General features: G+C 44.1%; 1 protein-coding gene across 7 annotated transcripts in view; it reads right to left on the bottom strand.

Moving 5' to 3' along the window:
- The window catches only part of TMEM229B (transmembrane protein 229B), a 55709-nt gene that overhangs the window by 15090 nt on the left and 20602 nt on the right, over positions 1-20017 (bottom strand). For 5 of the 7 annotated variants that reach the window (XM_061998751.1, XM_061998752.1, XM_061998757.1 and 2 more), the window contains one exon: positions 13686-13852. Coding sequence is in view for 1 of the 7 variants with exons in the window: in XM_061998757.1 (XP_061854741.1) it covers positions 13691-13852 (162 nt within the window). In the remaining 6 variants the exon portion in view is untranslated. The remainder of the gene's footprint in view (positions 1-13685; positions 13853-20017) is intronic. The other 2 variants (XM_061998756.1, XM_061998755.1) reach the window with 1 other exon arrangement.

The raw sequence follows: 20017 nt of genomic DNA, 5'->3' as shown, positions 1-20017 counted from the left end.
AGTGGAGGTGGCACGCAAGAAATATGCAGGAGGTGTATCTCCACACAGTCCACCAGAAACTGATGCGTAAGGGCACTGCAAACTTTCCCTCTGAGGAGAACGACAGTTTGTCAATGTAATGTTACTTGGTTAATTTGCCAGCACGGCTGATAAGCTTAGAGGTCATACCACTCCTGCATTCTCACGTAAATTCAAGGTCAAGAGTCAAAGGTACAGGAGTAAGGGAGAGAAGGAAGCGGACTGTGGGTATCTCTTGTCAGAATAGGGGCATACGGCTGCATGAGGAAGCAATGATGTCTGAGGAGACAGACATCAAAAGATGCAGAGGCCGTAGGAGCCGTAACTATTGCTAGGTAAGGCACTGAGGAAATATGGAACGTCACTCTCCAGGGAAGAAAATGATTGTAAACTTTTAATCAAGCTAACAAGGGATTGCATGGCTTTCCTTTGTTTTCAATAGGCCTTTCTAACCTTTTCCACTTGTGTTTTCAGTGCTTGCACTTCCTTCTCCAGCTTTACAGGAAGTGTATCTGGGCTGCTGGCTGGGAGCATCCACAGCACACAGTACTACCTGTAAGGTTTTCCTTGTCATTTTTAAAACCTCTTCACAAAGCTGGATCAAAGGCACAGAAGGTCCTTCCCCTCTCAGTCCCTCCCTTCTTATTCCACGGACCCCCTGGCCAATTACTTTCATTGCCTTACACCTGCCCACAAAGACACAGAAATATATCCAAGAAGCCACATGCTGTTCTACCCCACACTATTTCTTCCGTGCAATGAAGGTTTCTCTGTCCTGGTTCTATACCACATACTTAATGATTACAGATTTATTCTCCATTTTGTTTTTACACTTTGCAAAGTATCAGTCACTACACCAGAAGTGTAATAACTGAATCTAGACCAGGTCTGGGACAACATCTACAAGTTAAGACATTGCAAAGGCCACTGTTGACTTCTTTTGAATCCTGAACAATTGTCACAGAACAATTAAAAATTGCAGCTGTTCCCATGTATCTTATTTCCCAGCCATCCCAAGTTGCCTGGTAGGCAATGCAGCAGAAGAAGGTCTCAAGAGAGAAATCAAGAGAAAGATGTTGTTTTCTTGGGCAGCAATTCATGACAAAAGGATCAAGATGAAAAGCAGCTGCAGGACATTAGTGGGAGAAGTACCCAAATAGAAGGCCAAGACTGGATTCAGTAAGAGGTTCATATTTGTGAGAAGCCTCGAGTAGATAATTGAATCTGGTGATGCAAGACTTTTAATGGAGTGACAGTAATACAGGCCAAAAAGCTCTGAATGTATGGTAGCTATTCAGTCTCTTGAGGAAAACAAATGACATTCGTCACTAAGGCAGTTACAGCGGGATGGGCAGCAGCTTCCTGAAACCAGAAACACAGCTGCCACCTACGCAGCTGCCACAGCAGACAAGCCATGGAGAGTTCATGTGGATGGCCAGGTTTGTACTCAGGCTGCTCACACTGCTGTTTCGTGGAAAACAGAGAGATTCTAAACTCAAAGCTAGGAAAATGCTTTCCATCATCAGGAAATTATATTTCAAGCAGCTAAAGTAGAAATAGTTCCTCTAATGCAATATTATTAGGAAGCCTGAGCTAAGCCAGCACAGATTTTTTCCCCTTTCTCTAGTAGGACCTTCTTTCCCAGCTTGCTGATAGAAGAAAAAAGGCAAGTCCACAGAAACCATATGTGGGCCTCAAAGGAACACACACTCCTTTCCCTGACTGCCCTGACTGCTGGAGAACACTGCTGGCAACACAAAGCCCAGACTGCCCTGCTTCACGTGCAAGACCCTCCTGTGCAAGGGGAGTGCTCCCCCACCACGGCCAGCGCTGCTTGGGTGCAGCCTGGGCAGCAAGAGGCAAGCGATTGGAAAAACGTCCCGATGGCAGCCAGGAAATACTGGCACATTTGTCACACACACAGGCACCGCAGGGGAGACATCAGGGCATGTCATGCTCATGCCTGGTTAAGTTCTTGAGCACTGTTTGGTGCGTTTTTCTCATAGCTCTCCTTTGCAGTGACTTCCTGCCTGTTTCCCTGATACCAAGCTGAACTGTGCTTCAAAAAATCTCTCACAGATTGTCTGTAGTCCCTCTGCTCCAGCAGAATTAGTCAGACTCACAGCCTCTGGATAGGTGTAATGAGACCCGTCAAGATACTCTGAATCAACTCTGAAGTGCTAATAAAAGAAAAACACATACAAAAACCCCTCCATGACACAACTCCCCTGTTTAATGATGGCCTGCGGCTATAAAATATTCTGTCAGCTTCTTGAATCACCACAGCTGAACTTGAACTACTGCAGGAAGTTCCCTGCTCTCAGTGCCAGTTCTTGTTTCTGCCAGTTAAAAAAATCAGGGCACACGGATATTTGACACGTTCACATTTGAAGTATTTCCCAGCATTTAGTTGTATAACATGCATGTTCATCTCAGGAATGCCTTAGGCACATCTATAGCCCCTCGGGCACACCTATAAGCCCTTGGGCACACCTACAACCCCACGTTACGTGCCAGAATTACTTTATTTTGAAATACTAACTGCAGGCAGAGGAGGCACACATGTAGTAGGATACTTTAGTTGCTCCAGACTGCGAGCAGCAGATAGCTCCGAAGCAGAGGATACCTGCCGCTCCCTGGCTATAAACTCTGCTGCTTATGACATTCTTCTCACATATGCAGAGGAAACTGCTCCTCACTGCTTTGTAAGTCACATTCATTGGTGCCTCACTGTAGCTACTGTGCTCTTCCTTAAGACTGAGAAAATCAGATGTGTATCTGCTCTTCTGCTTTGACACAGAGTAGAATAGATATAAGGCCGTGTCAGCGAAATTTGGCATGCTTTTTGGGGCAATACCTCTTTAAATGTACCTGTTCCTCTCTTACGTTGTGTCTTCCCTGTGAGTAAAGCCCCAGTGAGCGTACCCCCGCAACCATGGACAACATTCAATGAGCACGCTGCAAATCTTGCTTCAACATCTTCCTATGAATTCACCAACCATTAGGAGTAAGGGTTTACAGAACCGGTGCTGGATTTGGCCCCAGGACATTAGTTCATCGGTGTTTAAAGATTTATGCAGTAAAGTCTTAGCGGTACTTATATGCTGAAGTCACAACTCTGAGGAGATATTCCTCCTTCAGGTGGCTGAGAGCTTCAATTAACCGTGGCTCAGAAAATAGAATTTCAACTGTACTCAAGCATGGAATAGTTCCAGCAGATCAATTAATCAAGCCCTGCAACAAAGCTAAAAGCATGCCACAGACAGATGTCTCCAGATACAGACTCGATGTCCATTCCTTACTTTTAGCGCATTCGGGATGGATCTGGAGCCCTGGGATTTTCGTCAGTCCTGAATGTATTAATCATCTGGTTTTGCTGCATCTCTCTCTGGACTCCATCTCCATTGGTACACACGCTGTCTCTCTCCCTCTGAGTTGTCCCCACACCACCACGTATCACAAGTGAGAAAGCACAGCCATTTCCAATCTGCATCTTCCTCTCATTTTTGTCTCTAGCTCCTTTCTCTCAGAAGGCACATCATCTCCCTGCTACTCCTCCTTCCCCTGCCTGGTTCACTCTGTACCTGCTGGCACAGCTTCTGATCCCTGCCTATCGTTCAAATCTGTTTGAAATAGAATTGGGAGACAGTAAAAAACAATGACGACAAAAGGGGATTAAATTAATCCAATTACCAGACTAAGCCAAGGGGATGGGGAAGCACAGCTCTTACTGGTAATGCCTGTGTGTGGGCTGCCCAGAAGGCACCATTTCACAGTGGGAAAGAGAAAAGTAGGGTTTTCTTAGGAGGGAGTGTAGAGGCAGGGCTTTTCAGAGAACAAAGAGAAAACAGGAAGACATTGTTAATTTGGAGAATAGTTTTCTGACTAACGTGATCTCATGAATGGCAGTAGAAGTGCAGGAAGCTGAGACTCCTCATGCCCCGTCTCACACATAGCACCATGTTACTCAAACACACCTCAGCCCACAGCGACCACAACAACCTGAGAAGAAATTAAGGCACCAACTCTCTACTTACAGTGACCAAGAGGGATGTTTGCTATGTTCCTGACAGAAGTTCAGACCCCTCGAGAGCCCAGCAAGCACCAGACTTGCAAGGTGAATCTGTCAAAAATGACAGAGTCCAAACTTGTCATCTGGAAGTGTTATCCCCGAATCTCCCCAGCATCTCTTTCAGCTATGGCCATGTCCCTCTCCAAGCCTGTTGCTAGCAGACTCCTGTGCCTTACCTGCCACCCTCTCCTGTTTGGAAAAGTTGCCTGGAGTCCCCAGTATTTGCTGATATTACAGCTCTCAAATAAGCAAGTGCCTAGCAAGAGACCAGTGGCCCTGAAGCATCCTCAGGACAAAGCAGAGACTTAGAAGCAAGGTCCCTGCTGTAGGAGCAGACAGAGCTTCCCACTAACACCACAGAGGAGCAGGGCAGCACTATGGAAGCTCTGCCCCTAAGCAGATGGCACATCCAGGGAGGCACGACCTGCCCTGAGAACCTGTTCAGCCATCCTACATTTTTAGGTGCTCAGTTGCTGCATTCACCATTATCTTATAACCTTATAACATTCTCTACAGTGAGAGCACAACGGAGTTCCTAGAATGCCTTTTTCAAAAGCTGATACAAGTTTACAGCCCGTGGCTTCAGACCTAGGCCTGAGCACTCGCAGTTCCCTGACGGGCAACCGCCTGACTCATAAGCTCCCGGGAGGCAGGTCCCTTCATTTCAAACCCTGTACTCGAGTACAGTGGCAATCAAAATTCATGTCTGTTTTTGAAAGCTTGAGCTTAATGCATGTATTAGCTGACTGAAGCAAATCTGACATTCCAAAAACATCATGCACATCATGGCTTACCAGGAAAAAGCAACCCAAGACAAGGTGATGAATGAAGGGAGAGAATTTACCCTGAGAATATGCTGAGAGTTTACAAGATTTTGCTATAGTCAGTATCACTTCCCTTGTCCATAGAGAGGCAGCAAACACAAAGACAACATTAAGGTGAAGACATTATGTCTGACCCATCTCACATGGTTTCTTCACTTCTTGAAGCTGTTTGGAAATTCAGACTTCTTTTTTTGAAAAGGGTTGAGGCTTTTTTGTCATCATCTTTCCAAAGCAAACTACAAAGCAAATGCACCAGCCCACTCCAACACTACAATAGTAAATTGATTTGGATGATTCAGAGGTCAATGACAGTCACAAATATGCTTAGCCCAGCTCTTCTGAACAATCTGCAGAAACAAGCCAGAACCAGCATGCAATGAAGGGAAGCCAGGTTCAGTAAAAAGCAAAAAGGACAAAACTCAACATTTCACATTGAAAATGAAGCTTGGCAGAGAAAAATATTGTGGTCAAGGCAGTGAAGTAAGGGTACCTAAAATCCTAGCCTGGTAGTACCCTGACACAATCCACGTCACTTAAATCTGTGATGAACAGCAGCGTGTGGAAAGACAAAAAAAAAGATTGGAACTGTTGACAGATCCAAGGCACTCTCTCCTGATCTGCTGAAGCTAAAGCTCAAAGCAACATTTCAGAGAGTTACCTGCTTCTTTTACTGGAAATTTTTGCTGCAAATTTACTGCAAATTTTTGCTGCAATTTTTGCTCCAGAGAGACCAGGCACCAGTTGACTCTGGATTCTTTCACTTGCCTCTGGAAACTGCTTTTTTTCCAGAACAGATAACTCACGTCGATACACAACACAGAAAGTTTGTGTTCTCACTATCAGAACTTCTCTTTCATTTACAAAAGCACAGATGTCCCTTCTGCACAGTCCAGACAGTATGGTTCACCAACACTGAATTCCTCTTACAAAAGTGTTTGTGATGGTCATACGGGGCCTCAGGGACACGTGGGAGCACAAGTGCAAAGGAGGAAGAGTTGGTGGCCCAGCGTCTCTGTCCATCCTGGGTTGTGATGTGCACAATCTTTCCCTACTGCTGGGCTCCACAAGCAAAATGCTCACACCAGGGAGAATCAGCTACTGCAGACCTAGACTATGTTTTCAGTAACTTTGATCTTACTGCTTTGGTCAGATCAGAGACAGAAACCTGACACTCAACTTCAAAAAGCTTCAAGCTGAAAGAAACAGCCTGAGTGTCTGACACTTTCCGCCTTTCTCCACCCCTCCACGTTACCAGTTGACCCAACAAAATGTATTACTGCTCCTTAGGAAACCACATTGCACTTGATCTTTAAAGAAAAGCGAGCACTGAACTGAACACACTTCACCTGGCTCCCAGAAGAGGCTTATTTTTGAAGTCTCATGGTAGCCTAATGGCCAAAGCCTGCAGGCCACTGGAAGAGATGCCATCTACCAGGCTATGTAGAGCCATTTACACCAGACAGAAACACGTGAGAGGAAGTGGTAAGATCACCACTTCCCATCTGTGAAGTTCAGTTTGTTCTTAACACCTCTCATAATTAGCTTCTCTTTCTGTCAAGTACCAAGCCTTCACTAATTTCTGTCAACTCGTCAGAGGAAACTTATTGAACTCTGCACCTGATCCGAAGGACTCAGTTTCCCCATGGGGCCTGACAGACACAATCAGAAAAGAAAACGACAGTGGCTGTACTATTCTGTGCAGCACAGAGGCAAGCCTGCCAGCCTGGAGACGCATACAGCAGAAGAGGCCTTTGGATGGAAGGGCAACTCAGCTGGCTTCTTTCCACTGAACTGTAACCTAAGGCTTTACCTAGCTACCACGAAATTGTCCTTTTGTATTGAGACAAACTGGCCTTGGCCAGGGTGACAAGAGCCCTACAAACAACTGGCTGCAGAGCTCCCAGACACAGCAGGGCTTTCCCTGCCTTTCTGCCCAGCTCTTTGTCTGTGGTTTCCTTAACTCCCAACATGCTTTGCTGTCCACTGAAAAGTTTAAAGATACACTCTAAACAACTGGTTGTGATTTTAAGCAGTACAGTTGTTAGTCAAGCAGAAAGGACCCGGATCCCTTCTTTGGGCAGGCACAATGAGCTGTCATTGACTCAAACACACCTTTGACAGTGACTTCTCTTTGAGATTCAGCCTCCAGTCATCTGCCTTAAACTAGTACTGCAACTTGATACCATTCTAACAAATTCATTATTTGCATGACAAAGTTTTACTACCTTTGAATTCCATATAAGCATCTCCCACTCCATACACACAGCACAGGCCTAAATTCATTCATGAAATTCAGGCACTTAACAAAGGTACCTTCCTTACACTCTTTGTCTCTGGAGGCTCCCATTTGTAGTTAGTAGAGCAGTTACAGATGGACGCACCCTGAAGACAAAGGAAATTTCAGCATTCCTCATGCTACCGTTCCTCCATCTCTACAGAACCTACTCAGAGGTGCTTAAAGCATGTACAATACAGAATTATCCACCTCAGTGAAATATGTGAGGTTACATGGGGTAATTTCAGATCTTATCAAACAAGATCTTTTCTTTATCTTGTTTGCCTTCTGGGCAACAATAGGTACCTCATGCCTCTGGGCAAAAAGCCAGCTGAACAAAGATGCCAGTTCTCATCTACGTGTTGGGAATTGTCTTGTGATAAGGCAAGAAAAGAATTCTCCAGTTTTAAGTAAAACAGTTTGATACTGTTCACACTGGCCATCCTCCCCAAAACCCCCAAACCCTAGCCTCTTTTTAAAGCATCTTTAAAATCTGCTCAATGAACAGAGCATCAGGTGACCCATAGCAAATGGAACCAGAGAGGCACCATATGTTATCTTGTCCCTGCTTATGTAAAAAGCTTAAGAGCTGTCATTTTCATGCCTGAATCATGCATCTACTATTGACAGTCCTGAAGGCACACATTCTGGTCAGCTTATCCACTCCTCTCTCGAGATACACAAAGAAGAACTATTATGACAACACTAGATATTAAGCAATACACTGTTGGTAGGATAAGTAAGAAATTCAATTGTTATCTCCCACCATGAGTAAAACAATCTAAATATGCTTCTGTTATATAATTAGTCTTCATAACATGCAGCAACAAACCATGACATTACACAGACACTAAGCAGCACCATCCCCACTATTTGCACAACAGCTCATAGCAATGCCAAGATGTTCAAAATAGATACCTTGACATTTTCCAAGTGTGCTCTTTCTGCATAGGCTTGTACTAACTTAGAACCTGTATGTACACTGCAGCTAACCAGCTTGCTTCAGTGTACCTTCATTGTCCGAGTTCTCACAGCTGTAACGACACGCAAAGTTCATTTAGATGCTACTTATGCAAAGCTAACTTTTAAATGAATGTGCCTGAGCCAAGGCAGTCATGCATGTGTGGAGCACAGATACAAGTTGTTCTACCAGCACACATCTGTTCCTGAAAATAACCAGAGGGTGACTTTTGCTAACTTATGCTGACAGTAGTTTTCTTAGGTACTTCTTATGCTTAAGTCACTCTTCAGAGTCACCTGCATTTAGATACTTTGGCAGTACAGTGCAACATATAGTTTTGCACTGCATCCACAACACTGACAGATCTTCCTTCCTTCTCCAACAGGGTCTAAGATGATCAGCATATAAGCAGAGGGAGCACTTTGTGATGTCTGGAAGTGGCCCCCATTCATCAGCCTTCCCTCATCATCTTCCCCAGTAGTGGTCTGGTGTGTAAAGGATTCCAAGAGTCTGGCTGAAAGCAGAGTCCAAAATTGAACTGGAAATCAGAGGATGCTATCAAAAAGTGAAGCTCTTTTACAAAGCTGCATGAAGCCTCAGCACTTAAAAAGCAGGGGATGCTGGAGATTCACCCCAACAACTCTCATCCTAGGAGTACTACATCACCTAGAATCCAGTAGCACTCTCAAAGTAATCTGAAAAGGCATGTAGATCTCTACAACAAAGCGGGATAAAGAAGAGAAGCAAATAACAACCAGGTCTCAGATGGAGAAGCAAAAGGACCTTCCTAATTCAGTGCCAAGTTGGGTACACAGATGAGTTGTTGAGCAGCTGTGCTGCCTCATGAAGCAACATAAAAACAAATGCAAGTCTTGTAGTGAGCTACATTGGCCCTCAGAGAGGCAAAAGGGGCCAAATAGTGAGGCACACTAACACAGGACTGATGAAACTGCTGCTTTATTACCAGGTTTGCCATCATCTGCCACACGGCCCGGGATGAGTCCCTCCACCTCTCTGTGCCTCTGGCTGCCATCTGGCTACTTAGGCTAAAGTATCTGGTGCGAGGGCTGCATCTCACTCTAGATCAGTTTGTCAGGTAGCACAACTGGTCACTGACACTGCCAAAAGCCATCAAGCAAAACCAGAAAGCAGCTGCAGCCGGTCGCTCGCAGGAGCGCCCAAGTCACAGCAAGTCAGAAAGGCAGCACGACCAAGCAGCTCTCAGCACTGGCCTCATTTGCTCAGTCATCTGTGTCACATGAATTCTCAAGTTTAACAAAGCATTTCTTTCCAGGAGCCTGAAGGTGCATCTCTAAGCCAGATATAAGCATTTGTACTTAACAGCATATTCAATAAGCTTCTCTGTACAGCACTTGCGTGTGAGTAATTAAAGGAAATATTACTGCAGTAGAGCTTCTCATTAGCAACCTAATTAGCCTTCTGAAAATAATTAACATTCCTTTCTATAAAGAGAACAGATGACCCATTACATCCACCAGACAAGCAAAACAAATGCTGAAAGTAAGAGAGACTTGTTCAGGGAGAAAACAAAAGAAGCATCCAGCAGCAGTACCAGTGAAAAGGAAGATGAGGCACAAACACCGGTGACTCACGAAGACTGGACGATGTAATGGGGGTGCAGAATAGGTATGTGCCTAATTGGTGTGTGCACCCAGCATTCACATGGAGCATCGTCCTTCCTCTGTGACCCGCTGGTAATCTATCAGCTGAGATGCTGAAAAATTCTGCACTCCAACTTATTTTTCGAGCCAGATTTAAAGGCTTTCAAAGTCAACCACTCACAGTCACAAACAGCTCCGTCCATATGGAAAATTCCCCAAAGGTCTTATATTTTTACTACTAAAACATTGTCAAATTGATAATTAAAATAAACCATGGCTTAATTTCACATGCAGCTCACGTCTTTGGCTCCCAGGAACAAGTGAGGTCAGGGCTATGAACAGCATAGGTTTAAGCACACCTCTCCAAGTTTCACAGGGCAGTACTCTGACCAGTTACCAAGCTCTGAAAGAGTTAGGTGTATGTTGCTTAATCAGTGCATGTCTGAAATCAGTGTGGGTGAGCAGAGTCACAGGCACCAGTGTTGTGAGATGTGCACGTATGTAAGGATACAAGGTTAACACATCACTGTCTGGTGCAGAAAGATTTGTGGTACTACAACAGCTTGATGCATTGTTTCAGTACAGGACAACTGATAAAGGAGAAATAAGCCACAATGGAGCTGAGCTTCCCAACATCCACATTTTCAGGTAATACAGCAAACATAAATCATGAACAGGCAGTTACATTTGCAGCCATTCCTGTATTTGATGTATATCTACATTTCCTTGGCAGGGAAGCTGAATATTCATAGCCTTCAAGTGTGATTGCAGTGAGGGCGAAGCTCAGCCTACAAATGCTTCTACAGCTACATCACTATGGAAACTACAAATCTACTGCCTGCTCTGTTTGTCTGCTGCTTTCCTGCACTTTTTTTTTAAAATAAAATAAAAAAAATCCCAAATAGTATTCTTATATTTTATTGTCGTCTTGCTTCTGTCAAGACCACAGAGGACAAACACACTTTACCTCCTGCAGGACTAGCCCTTTACTCTGTGAGAGCTCTCTGTGAAACCTCCCCCGCCTTCCAATCTATCTGAGCAACCTTTTCCCCTGGGACGCTTCCACCACTTCATTCAGTGGAGACTTTTCAAACACAGTCTGGGATTTTATCTTAGCCTCCACAGCTTCCCTGAGCTTCTGGACTAGGACAACTCCAAAGGCAGCTCACTCTTGGGCAAGTACGAGTAGCTGACATAATGAGAAGCTGAAAACTGTTCCGGATACAAACTATAGTGTCTTGCTTTGACTGAAGTATCATTCACTTCCTTTCCTCAAAGCTCTTTAAGAACATTTGAAGTGCTGTCAAAATGGGGTCAGGCACATTACAAGACAGCTGTAAAGGCAAGGGTTAAACTCTTGCTTTAAGAAGTTCATCACTTCTTCAGCAGATGCTAGTTCCAGGTAGCTTTTCCCACACTGAAAATCTGAGTATCTCTCAGCAAAATCCTAATAGCCTAGAGCAACTCTGACAGATGCAGAAGGAAAATGATAAAAAAGTGCTCAAAAGTTTGCAATATGGCATGCATGGTGCAGCCTGGTTGTGTCAATTGGCTGAAGGAATCTTCATACCAACAAGCTGGAAAAAAGAAAAAAAAGAGTGAAAAGCTGTCCCCATCCAAGTATGCATATTTCATGCTGAGGAACAGCCTCTGAACAAATCCTCAGCAATGCTTTCTCCCACACTGGGTACCTCTTACCTGAGCTCAGAGCAGTTTCATGGAATAATCAGAGGAGAATTTAGTCTCTGCAGCTCCGTAAGTCCTTAGTGCCTCTCAAATTTAATGACAACCGAAAACTGTTACATATACAAATGCCCACTAATAACTCAGTTGAGAAAAAAACTACATATTACACAGATGTTCCCAAATAGCCATTTAAACACACTCCTCTCCAGTAAAGCATGGAGAGAAAATAATCCTTCCTGTGCTCAGGGAACTTTTAGTAGATCACACTTGGCTTCTCAGCAAGACAGAGCTAGGAACTAACTGACAGAGGAAAAGGTGTTACAAAACCCAAAGAAATACTACACAAAAGCTGCAGCCCTCCACCTCTCTTCTGCAAAATGGGCCAGAGCACTCAGTGCTTCCATCTTAGTCCTAACTCATTGCCTTCACCTCACAGCCAACTGTAGGCTGGCACTACCAGGCACATCCCAGTTTCGTTGTCATTATCAACGTTGTTCCTACCAACGGCCCACAGGATGATCAAAGGTTACTTCTCTGTCCTCAAGGACATCACAACAAAATGCACAAGCCAGTTTTGCGCATGAGCTGAGCAGAGTGGTGATCACAGGCTGCAGGGTTGTGTCCCTGTGGCTTTGGAAGCAGATCTGTCTGCATCTCCAGCAGACAGCATCCTGAACAGCCTCCATGGATGGAACATACAGGAGGTATTGGAGGAATAAATAATTCATAGTCTTCTGCTGCTGCCAATGGATCTATGTTTTCTTGTGCCCATATGGTGCTCAGTTTTTGTTTTAACAGTAATAGGAGACGTCTGCACTTCCTTTGATGGTTCTTGAGGGCAGGCGATCAGCAGCATTTGCTCTACTCACAGCACTAGTACCATACATCAGAGCACCTGCCAGACACAGCTTTCCTCAGAAGTACTTATGGCAGCATCGCTGACAAAACCACTGGACTCATTCCAAGGCTGGGTCCATCACCAGCAGCCTTCCAGCCTTGCTTTGTCCTAACCTTGCAGCAGCCGTCTAGACTTTACTGCTCAGTAGCTGACACTTTTTGCCCAGCTGAAGCCTTGTACTCAGCTACGCAATGGTGAGGAAAACCACAGTCAGAGCTCCAGGCGGTGGCTGAACCCACCTATCAACAGTTAGCATTGCCACAATGGAGTCTACTGCTTCCCTTCAGCAGCTGGCTGGGTCTGCTCCCTGGCCTCAGAGAGGGATAGGGGTCCATCGGAGCAGGATACACAAGCAGGACAACAGAATACCCCAGCACAGGATCTCTTGGGCACTGTCACTAAAAGAGAGTGATGAGAGTCCCCGAGAAAGGACAGGCTGAGGAAAGAAGGTGCTACATGAATCTGAATTTTATGTATGTGGCACCTACATATTCAAAGCAACTTCCCAGTTAAAGTACCGTGCACAACCTCCCCATGAAACCTTATCCACAATAAGGAAAACAATACTGTAGCCTGAACTGCTGCAAGCTGTATGCAACACCTTAACCTCCTGTTAGGGCAACACACCGCATCCTGCAGACACACAGAGCACTCTTACAATGCTGCAGGGTCTGGAGATTGTGATTCTGGTCCCACAATGTCCAGCTATTCTACCAGGATCAATACAGGGGATATAAATCACCCTTCCAATTTGATAGCACTTTACATCCACTCTGTGCAAGTGTAACAGACTGACACAGTGTACAAGGGAGTGGCAAGTCTAAAAAGATCAGTTTAGTAACACACTGGTGAATCAGGTGCAGAGACTGTACTGCTTGTTGAGGCCAGGAATAGATTCCTCATCATCTGACACACACCTGTGCTTTTACCACCAGAAAGAGCAACCCTCTGCTCTTTACCTACTGCTCTGGTTTAGCTCAGAGATACTGCTCCACTGTCCTGATTGTTTTAACTCCCTAAAGCTAGCAGAGCGTGAGGTTTTAGAGAGACAACAACACTAGGATAAGTTTGGCAATAGAAATTAGGAGCCATCAGAATGATGTGAGTCAAAGCAGACAGAAACCAAGGGCAAAATGTGCCAGGGGTGATCTTACTTACGACTTCCAGGAAGCAACTTGCAGTTTCAACCGATGGAAACATCATGTCTTGCCCATCCTTTAGGCACTCTAAATTTCACTGGTTCCATCTATGACACAGCTCTGTACTCAGAGCTGCTCTGGTTTTTGGTCTACAAATGCATTCCCAACAGTTTCACCCTCCAGACCTCACCTTTTCTAGGGAATCCTGGAGCTCTCGTGCTTCTTGGCCAGCTCCTGGTTCACAGCATCCGTGGGTTGGCCAGGTTGCCTCCAGCAGTCCCGAGCTGTTTCAGACGACCGCCGTTTTTGGACCAGGTGCGTTTGACCAATAGCTAATACACCAACCAGACGGCCTTCCTAAACCAAAGAAGTACAGGTTAATCTTAATGAGGTACAGTGCAAGAGAAGCTTTAAAAGCAATGAAAGAGCTATGTGTATGGGTGGCTTAGCTCCAGTGCACTGGGCTCTGGAAGACCCAGCTTCTTCAGAACCCCAGGAAGGTGCCTGTTCCTGCCCCTGTCCCAGGGGAGCTCCCTGGCAGCTGCCTCTCCTCCGGTGAAGCTTGAACCTTTCAACTCTCCACTGTCCTGGATCCCAGCCACAGCAAACACACAGAGCAACTTCACTGGAGCCAGTGACCAAAGGTTCTTCATTGCTGCCATCTCAGCCAAAGTCTCCGTTAACCCTTGAAGTGCTTTATCTCTATTTTCCTGGCTGATTCCCTAGTTTTTGAAGTAAGTCTCACCGCTGACTCTTTTTCATCCCCATCCTCCCTCTCCTAACACTTCTCCCTATCTTCTCCACATCCTCTCCTCCTCACTTCTCCAATCAACACGCTTTTCTTTTTCTCCCCACCCCACCCCACTCCAGGACAGGACAGGCCTTCATCTAAACAGGCCCTTGCCCCTGCCACACACTTTCCATCCCAGCCCATTCCTAGGGGCACCGTATTGCCTCTTCCCCTTGTTCCCTTGACCTGACTGCCTTTCCCTTCCATGCTGGGCTCAGGCATCACAGGCGCATGACTCCAGCAAGCAGAGCCCATGAGCTGGGCTACTTCCCCTTTGAGCACTGACACCACACTCCTGATTTTCACTGAAGTGATGCCTCAAGGTGCCAGCTCCAACACACAAGTATCCAACATCACACTGTGTCAGCCTCACAGATCTTCCACTCCAAGGGCTTGTCTATACATAGCATTTTTCTGGATTAATTGCATTTGAAGAAGTTAGAGCAACATGTCAGATTGTGTAACTGATGGGATCCTCACATGATCCAAATGACTCTCAGAACTTCTGAGCATTGAAGTCCAACAGGAATTCAAGAGAAATGTTTTCTTTTAAAAAAACCAAAAATCCATACACTTTCTATTTAGCTAACACTGAACTACAGAACCACTCCAATTAAAAATGCAGATCAGATAACTAATCCTCCCCCAACAAAACCTCCCCACCAAGACGGAAGGAGCAAAGAATAGCACAAAACCACTAATTAAATCAATGTAACATGAGTATTATAGAAACACATTTAGCACCTTCTGCCTATGCACTGAGGCTTGCATCTACTTTGGAGCCTCTCTTACTGTGAAGAATGGTTGCTATTTTAACAGCTAGGTATTCGTACACCAAATAGGGAATGAACTTGGTTGCTTGCTATCGCTGGTATAAATTGTTCTAAAGCTGATGTTCCTAACAATTATGTGGATGTGTCCTGTTTTTATTACACACATTTTGTCACAGTTGTATATAGGTTTCTATATACTATTGATCAGACACATGCAAACAAAAATGAAAAAGTATTTCCCTAGAATCACAAGGAACACTGAGAACACTTTTTAGTCAGATCTGTCTGTAATTTGATTTGTAAAAGAGGAACAAAATTACACAAAATAAGCGACTGCCACACACTCCTAATTCCTTCAATGCAGAAACGTGAATATTACAACAAGCTCCAAACCAACCTAACTTTAGGACAATATAGTCCTGCTCAGTTCAGCCTCTTTTCTGTCACTGGCACTCAGGCCACCCGTGGGGCTTCACCAGACCAAGGAACTCACCAGCCATTTGAACACTACTCCCACACTACTCTAATGCCTATTAGTTCCCACCTGTGTCATCTCTCAGACCTGTATCACATGTCACTACCCAGCAAGAAGAAGTTCCTCTTTCACAAAAAACTTCATTTCTGTGAACTCAAAGTGAAGATAAAGATTTGACCTTAAAGCTCATGTGCTTAATACAACCCTTAAGTTGTTCAGAAAAGGGGATGTGCTTTCTCTTTTGTATATAAATGAACTTTCTGTGTTGAAATACTAATGATTAAAAATGTGTGATGTCTGTAGTGAGGAAAAAACCAAAACAAACCCCCAACAACAGTGGTGTGACCATTCAGCTCCATATACAGAAACAGTTAAAATCGAATATCCACTACTAGGCCAGACTCAGGCTTCCCACACAGCACTTGCACATGCCCTGGCTCTTCCTCTGACACAGACACCAACATTCCTGGTGTCAGTAGGTTGGTGTTCACACATTAGCATAATTTAGCAGTACTGCTCATCAAATGGGAATACAATGAACAAGGAAACAAAAAGGAAAGCAAATTCCCAACTGGGAAGTGGTTACTTCTGCATTCCTTCAAATGCCTATTTTAGTATTTAACACCTCTTATTTCCAAAGTGCTCTAAAAAAGCTCAAGTTTATGTAACTACTATGTAACACTGTCCAACAGAGAAACCAAATCACAGTGCTGCTCCTTGACTTACCTGGGTTTCTTCTGGGAAAGAAGGGCCAAATTTGGCAACAGTTAGTATCTGTCTCCACAGAAAGTCACCCTGCTCTGGCAGAACTTACACAGAGGATGATGCAGATTCCACTTTCAATTGAAGTCCCAGCATACCTTTTGATGAGAACTTGTGAACCTGCACACAGATCAACTGGGATCCGAACACCTCTGAACACAGATTGCTAGACAAGAGCACAAAAGATGGCAGGTTGGGGTAAATTTCCAAAAGGACTGCATTACCTCAGAGAGATACCTAGTGCATGCACTGCTACACAGTCCCCACCTCCTCAAAAGGAAACACCTCTCTTCTGGACCAACAACAGAGTAATTGGAAAAACAACTCTGTAAGGCAACAACTTGCAGTCACCCAATGGAAACAAGTGATTTCCAAGGTTAGGTGCATCCTTTTGCAGATACCTTCAGATGGCTCCCCTGTCTCTACTGAAAACTTCTGGCAAAGCCTTGAAAAACACAACAGACCTCCAGAGTTTCAGATTTCTTTTAAAAGCTGTGCCACCACCCAATAGCTGAAGAGGCTTGTGCAGATGCCCACAACCCCACATAGCTACAGGGTCTGCAAATGCTTCTGTGTCTATTTATCCCCAAAAGCAGAAATGCTTTTAGAATACCTGCCAACAGTCTTTGGGTTTTCTTATTATTATCCTGCAATCTGGGTTGCTGTTTTTTTAAAAAAACAAAACAACTACAGAAATGAAACTCAGGTTTCAAACAAACACACAGTCAAATTCTCTCCTGCTGCCAGATTTGTCTTACATTATTAGACTCTCCACTTTGTCCTTTGTGTACACTCATCCCTGCTCATGTTCCTTCCATTCTGTTCCTGCTAAGGCAATGAAAATGAACCAGATGGGTTTACATTCAGGTTTTCATGCACTACCATGGCTCTCAACATTTTTGGACCAATGGGCCACTATGAGTGTTTTAAGCTTCTCATAGCTTGCCACCGATCCCTTTAACTACCTTTTAACAGAAGTCTCTCACCCATTTTCTTGTTTTTCATGGTCCCGGGATGAGCTATGGACTGTTTTCCATAAGCTGTTGAACCAAGACTCACAGACACATGGAAGGGAATGGTTGTTTACTTACATACAGTTCATTATCTCATCTAACAATTTTTTCTGCTGTTTTCAGGTTCTGTGAATACTTTTCTCTAAAACTGGGGTCAAATCTGACCTTGCAATATGGCAGGTTAAGCAGGAGGCGAGTTAAAAAGGAGCAATTCTTACAAAACTCCACCTACACTTGCTTTATGAAGAAGTACAGAATTCATGTTACATCATGAAAGCAAACTCAGTGGCTTTTTGGAAATTAAAGGAAGGGTACTGTTGCCTAGCAACTTATCTGATTACCACTTTTTCAAGTACCACATCCACACCTAGATATGTTACACAATAACAGCACTTTCATGCTGCATAACCCAATGAAGACCCAATGGGGAGAAAAAAAAGGGGAGGGGGAAAATTCATGCCTTTTGTCTCTTTTCTGGAAGAAGAGAAAGTACAAGATAGTAGCTTCAAAACAGGTTAAAAAATTAGTATTGCTGAATTTCATTTGTGCCTTTTTCTGGCTTGCTGAATGTGCTTATACAAGCATTTTATCTACTTGTCTGCAAAATGATGCTAATAATACCAGCCTCCCAAAGACACACTTAAAATTCATTAAGAAAAGAGAGATTCTCAGATGAAAGATGCAGTAGAAGTGCTGGTATTAGCACTTACATCTTTTTAGGACTCCAAAAGTTGCATAGCAAATTTTAATCACTGTCATGGCATTGTCCAGTCCTTGTTCCTCAAACAAGGATCTCAAACCACAAAAACTACATTTCTCCCATTAAAATGTGCCGGTTTCCTGTCTTCTGTGTCTGACATGTAGCTGGGAAAAGAACACAAAAAACCTTCTCCCACCACCTCACACACAAGGTAGCATACTCCAGCTTGAAGCTGGAGTGTTATCCCAGCTTTTGGAGCTCGTACCATGAAAAGCAGAGGCAAATCAGAACATATGCATACATGACATTTTTAGAAGTCAACATGCTGTACTTATTGATCTGATCTTTGAAAAACTAATTACACTCTAGCTAATCTATGAAAGAATTAAGTGCTTAGTTGCCTTCATGGGGCGCAGTAATACCTCAGAACACAATCACCAAATCGAGGCAGTTTCCAAAAGGATATAATTCTCTAATGGGAGAACTTAGACTCTAGGTGTTGGCATTTTGAACATCCACAAGTTATACGCCAATATAACACAGTATAACAAACTACCTACTTTAAATATGCACTTGAGTCTTCCACTGCACAGAATGGGAATAGGCTTAGGTGCCCAGGGCACTCCTGATGCCAAGCTAGCCTCTGTCAGCTCAAGTAACTGAAGCTGATGTTTTGGAAACTGAGTATCTCATCTCCATGGTAAAGTATTAATCAGCAAAGGAAAACCAACAGCAACAACAGCCAAGCTCTGTATTGCTAAAGAATCGTTACATTACCTTCACAGTGGCTCCTCTCTTCCTAGCAGACATCGAAGCATTTTTATAACCTGTGTCCTGCAGCTCTTGTGCAAGTCCAGTTCCAATTAAAAGCTCATTTGCAAGATCTGCCTTGTAAAGAACTGCTGGATCAAAATAAATCAAATCACGTGGTATCTATCATGCCACAAGGGGAAACTACATACACATTTTGAAAACACCAGAAAACATAAGAAGTAACCCTTCCTCTAGAAGTTACTGGAAGCATTCTTACCATAAACCTCCACAAAGTACCAAGAAAATACACGGGCCAAAGTGTCCCCTAGATTTTGCCAGGTTGGTTAGGAGGAGAGGAAGTTGCCGAATGTACTACTCATCAAGTACCTCTGCCACAATCAGCGAGGAATCACTCTACCTACAACTCTGCACAGACACAGCCAAGATTTCTCAGCCCAGATTAGGCTGGTGGAGGCAAATGACTCTGACTACCTTCTGTGCATGTATTCTGTGTGAAAACATGGAAAACAAAACAGACTCCCCATCCCCAAAAGACACTAAGTAGTAAATACAGCACTCTGCCATGGCTACCCATGCTGAAGAGAAAGTGTCCCTCTTCAGAAATACTTCATCTCCTTCATGCTCCAGCAGAATCAAGGAGAATGATTCAGAAAGGTGATCCACAGAAGTCCTTCACAGAGGCTACCTTCAATGCATAGCACACTTGAAAGCAAATATCCAGCAAAGAAGGAGTCAAACAGCAGCTTTACCACTCTATGCTATGAACACTTATCTAATGACGCTTGGATCTGATGCAATGAACGCAAGACAGCAGCATTTGTGGTAGGGAAGATTCCCTCAGTCATTTAATCCAGCTTTGACAGAAGCCCAGGAGGGCGGGGGAGCTTTGCAATAAGGTAGTGGTGACACTAATAAAGGTTGTGGACTGACACTAATAAAAATCCAGAGCAAAAGAAAGGGAAACGTAAAGCACTTCTCTCTTTTATGCGACGAATAGACACCTCTGAATTAGTAACTGATGGGTATTCTCACTCAGACATGTCTGCAAACAAATCTCTGAAGCACTCTAGCTTTTATTTAACCCCTAAGGACATGTTAAAGAGCAGAGTGCACCTGCAAATACATGTCTGATACACTTGTTTTAGCTGACCTGCGAGAAGCAGAGCCTCTGCCTCACACTAGACATTATTGGGTGTATAATTTATAACCAGCAATGTAGCACTCTGACTGACCAG

Source organism: Colius striatus, chromosome 6, assembly GCF_028858725.1.
Source record: "Colius striatus isolate bColStr4 chromosome 6, bColStr4.1.hap1, whole genome shotgun sequence".
NCBI classification, from domain to species: Eukaryota; Metazoa; Chordata; class Aves; order Coliiformes; family Coliidae; genus Colius; species Colius striatus.
Note: the sequence above shows the minus strand (reverse complement) of the source record. Positions and strands in the feature narration are given on the sequence as shown.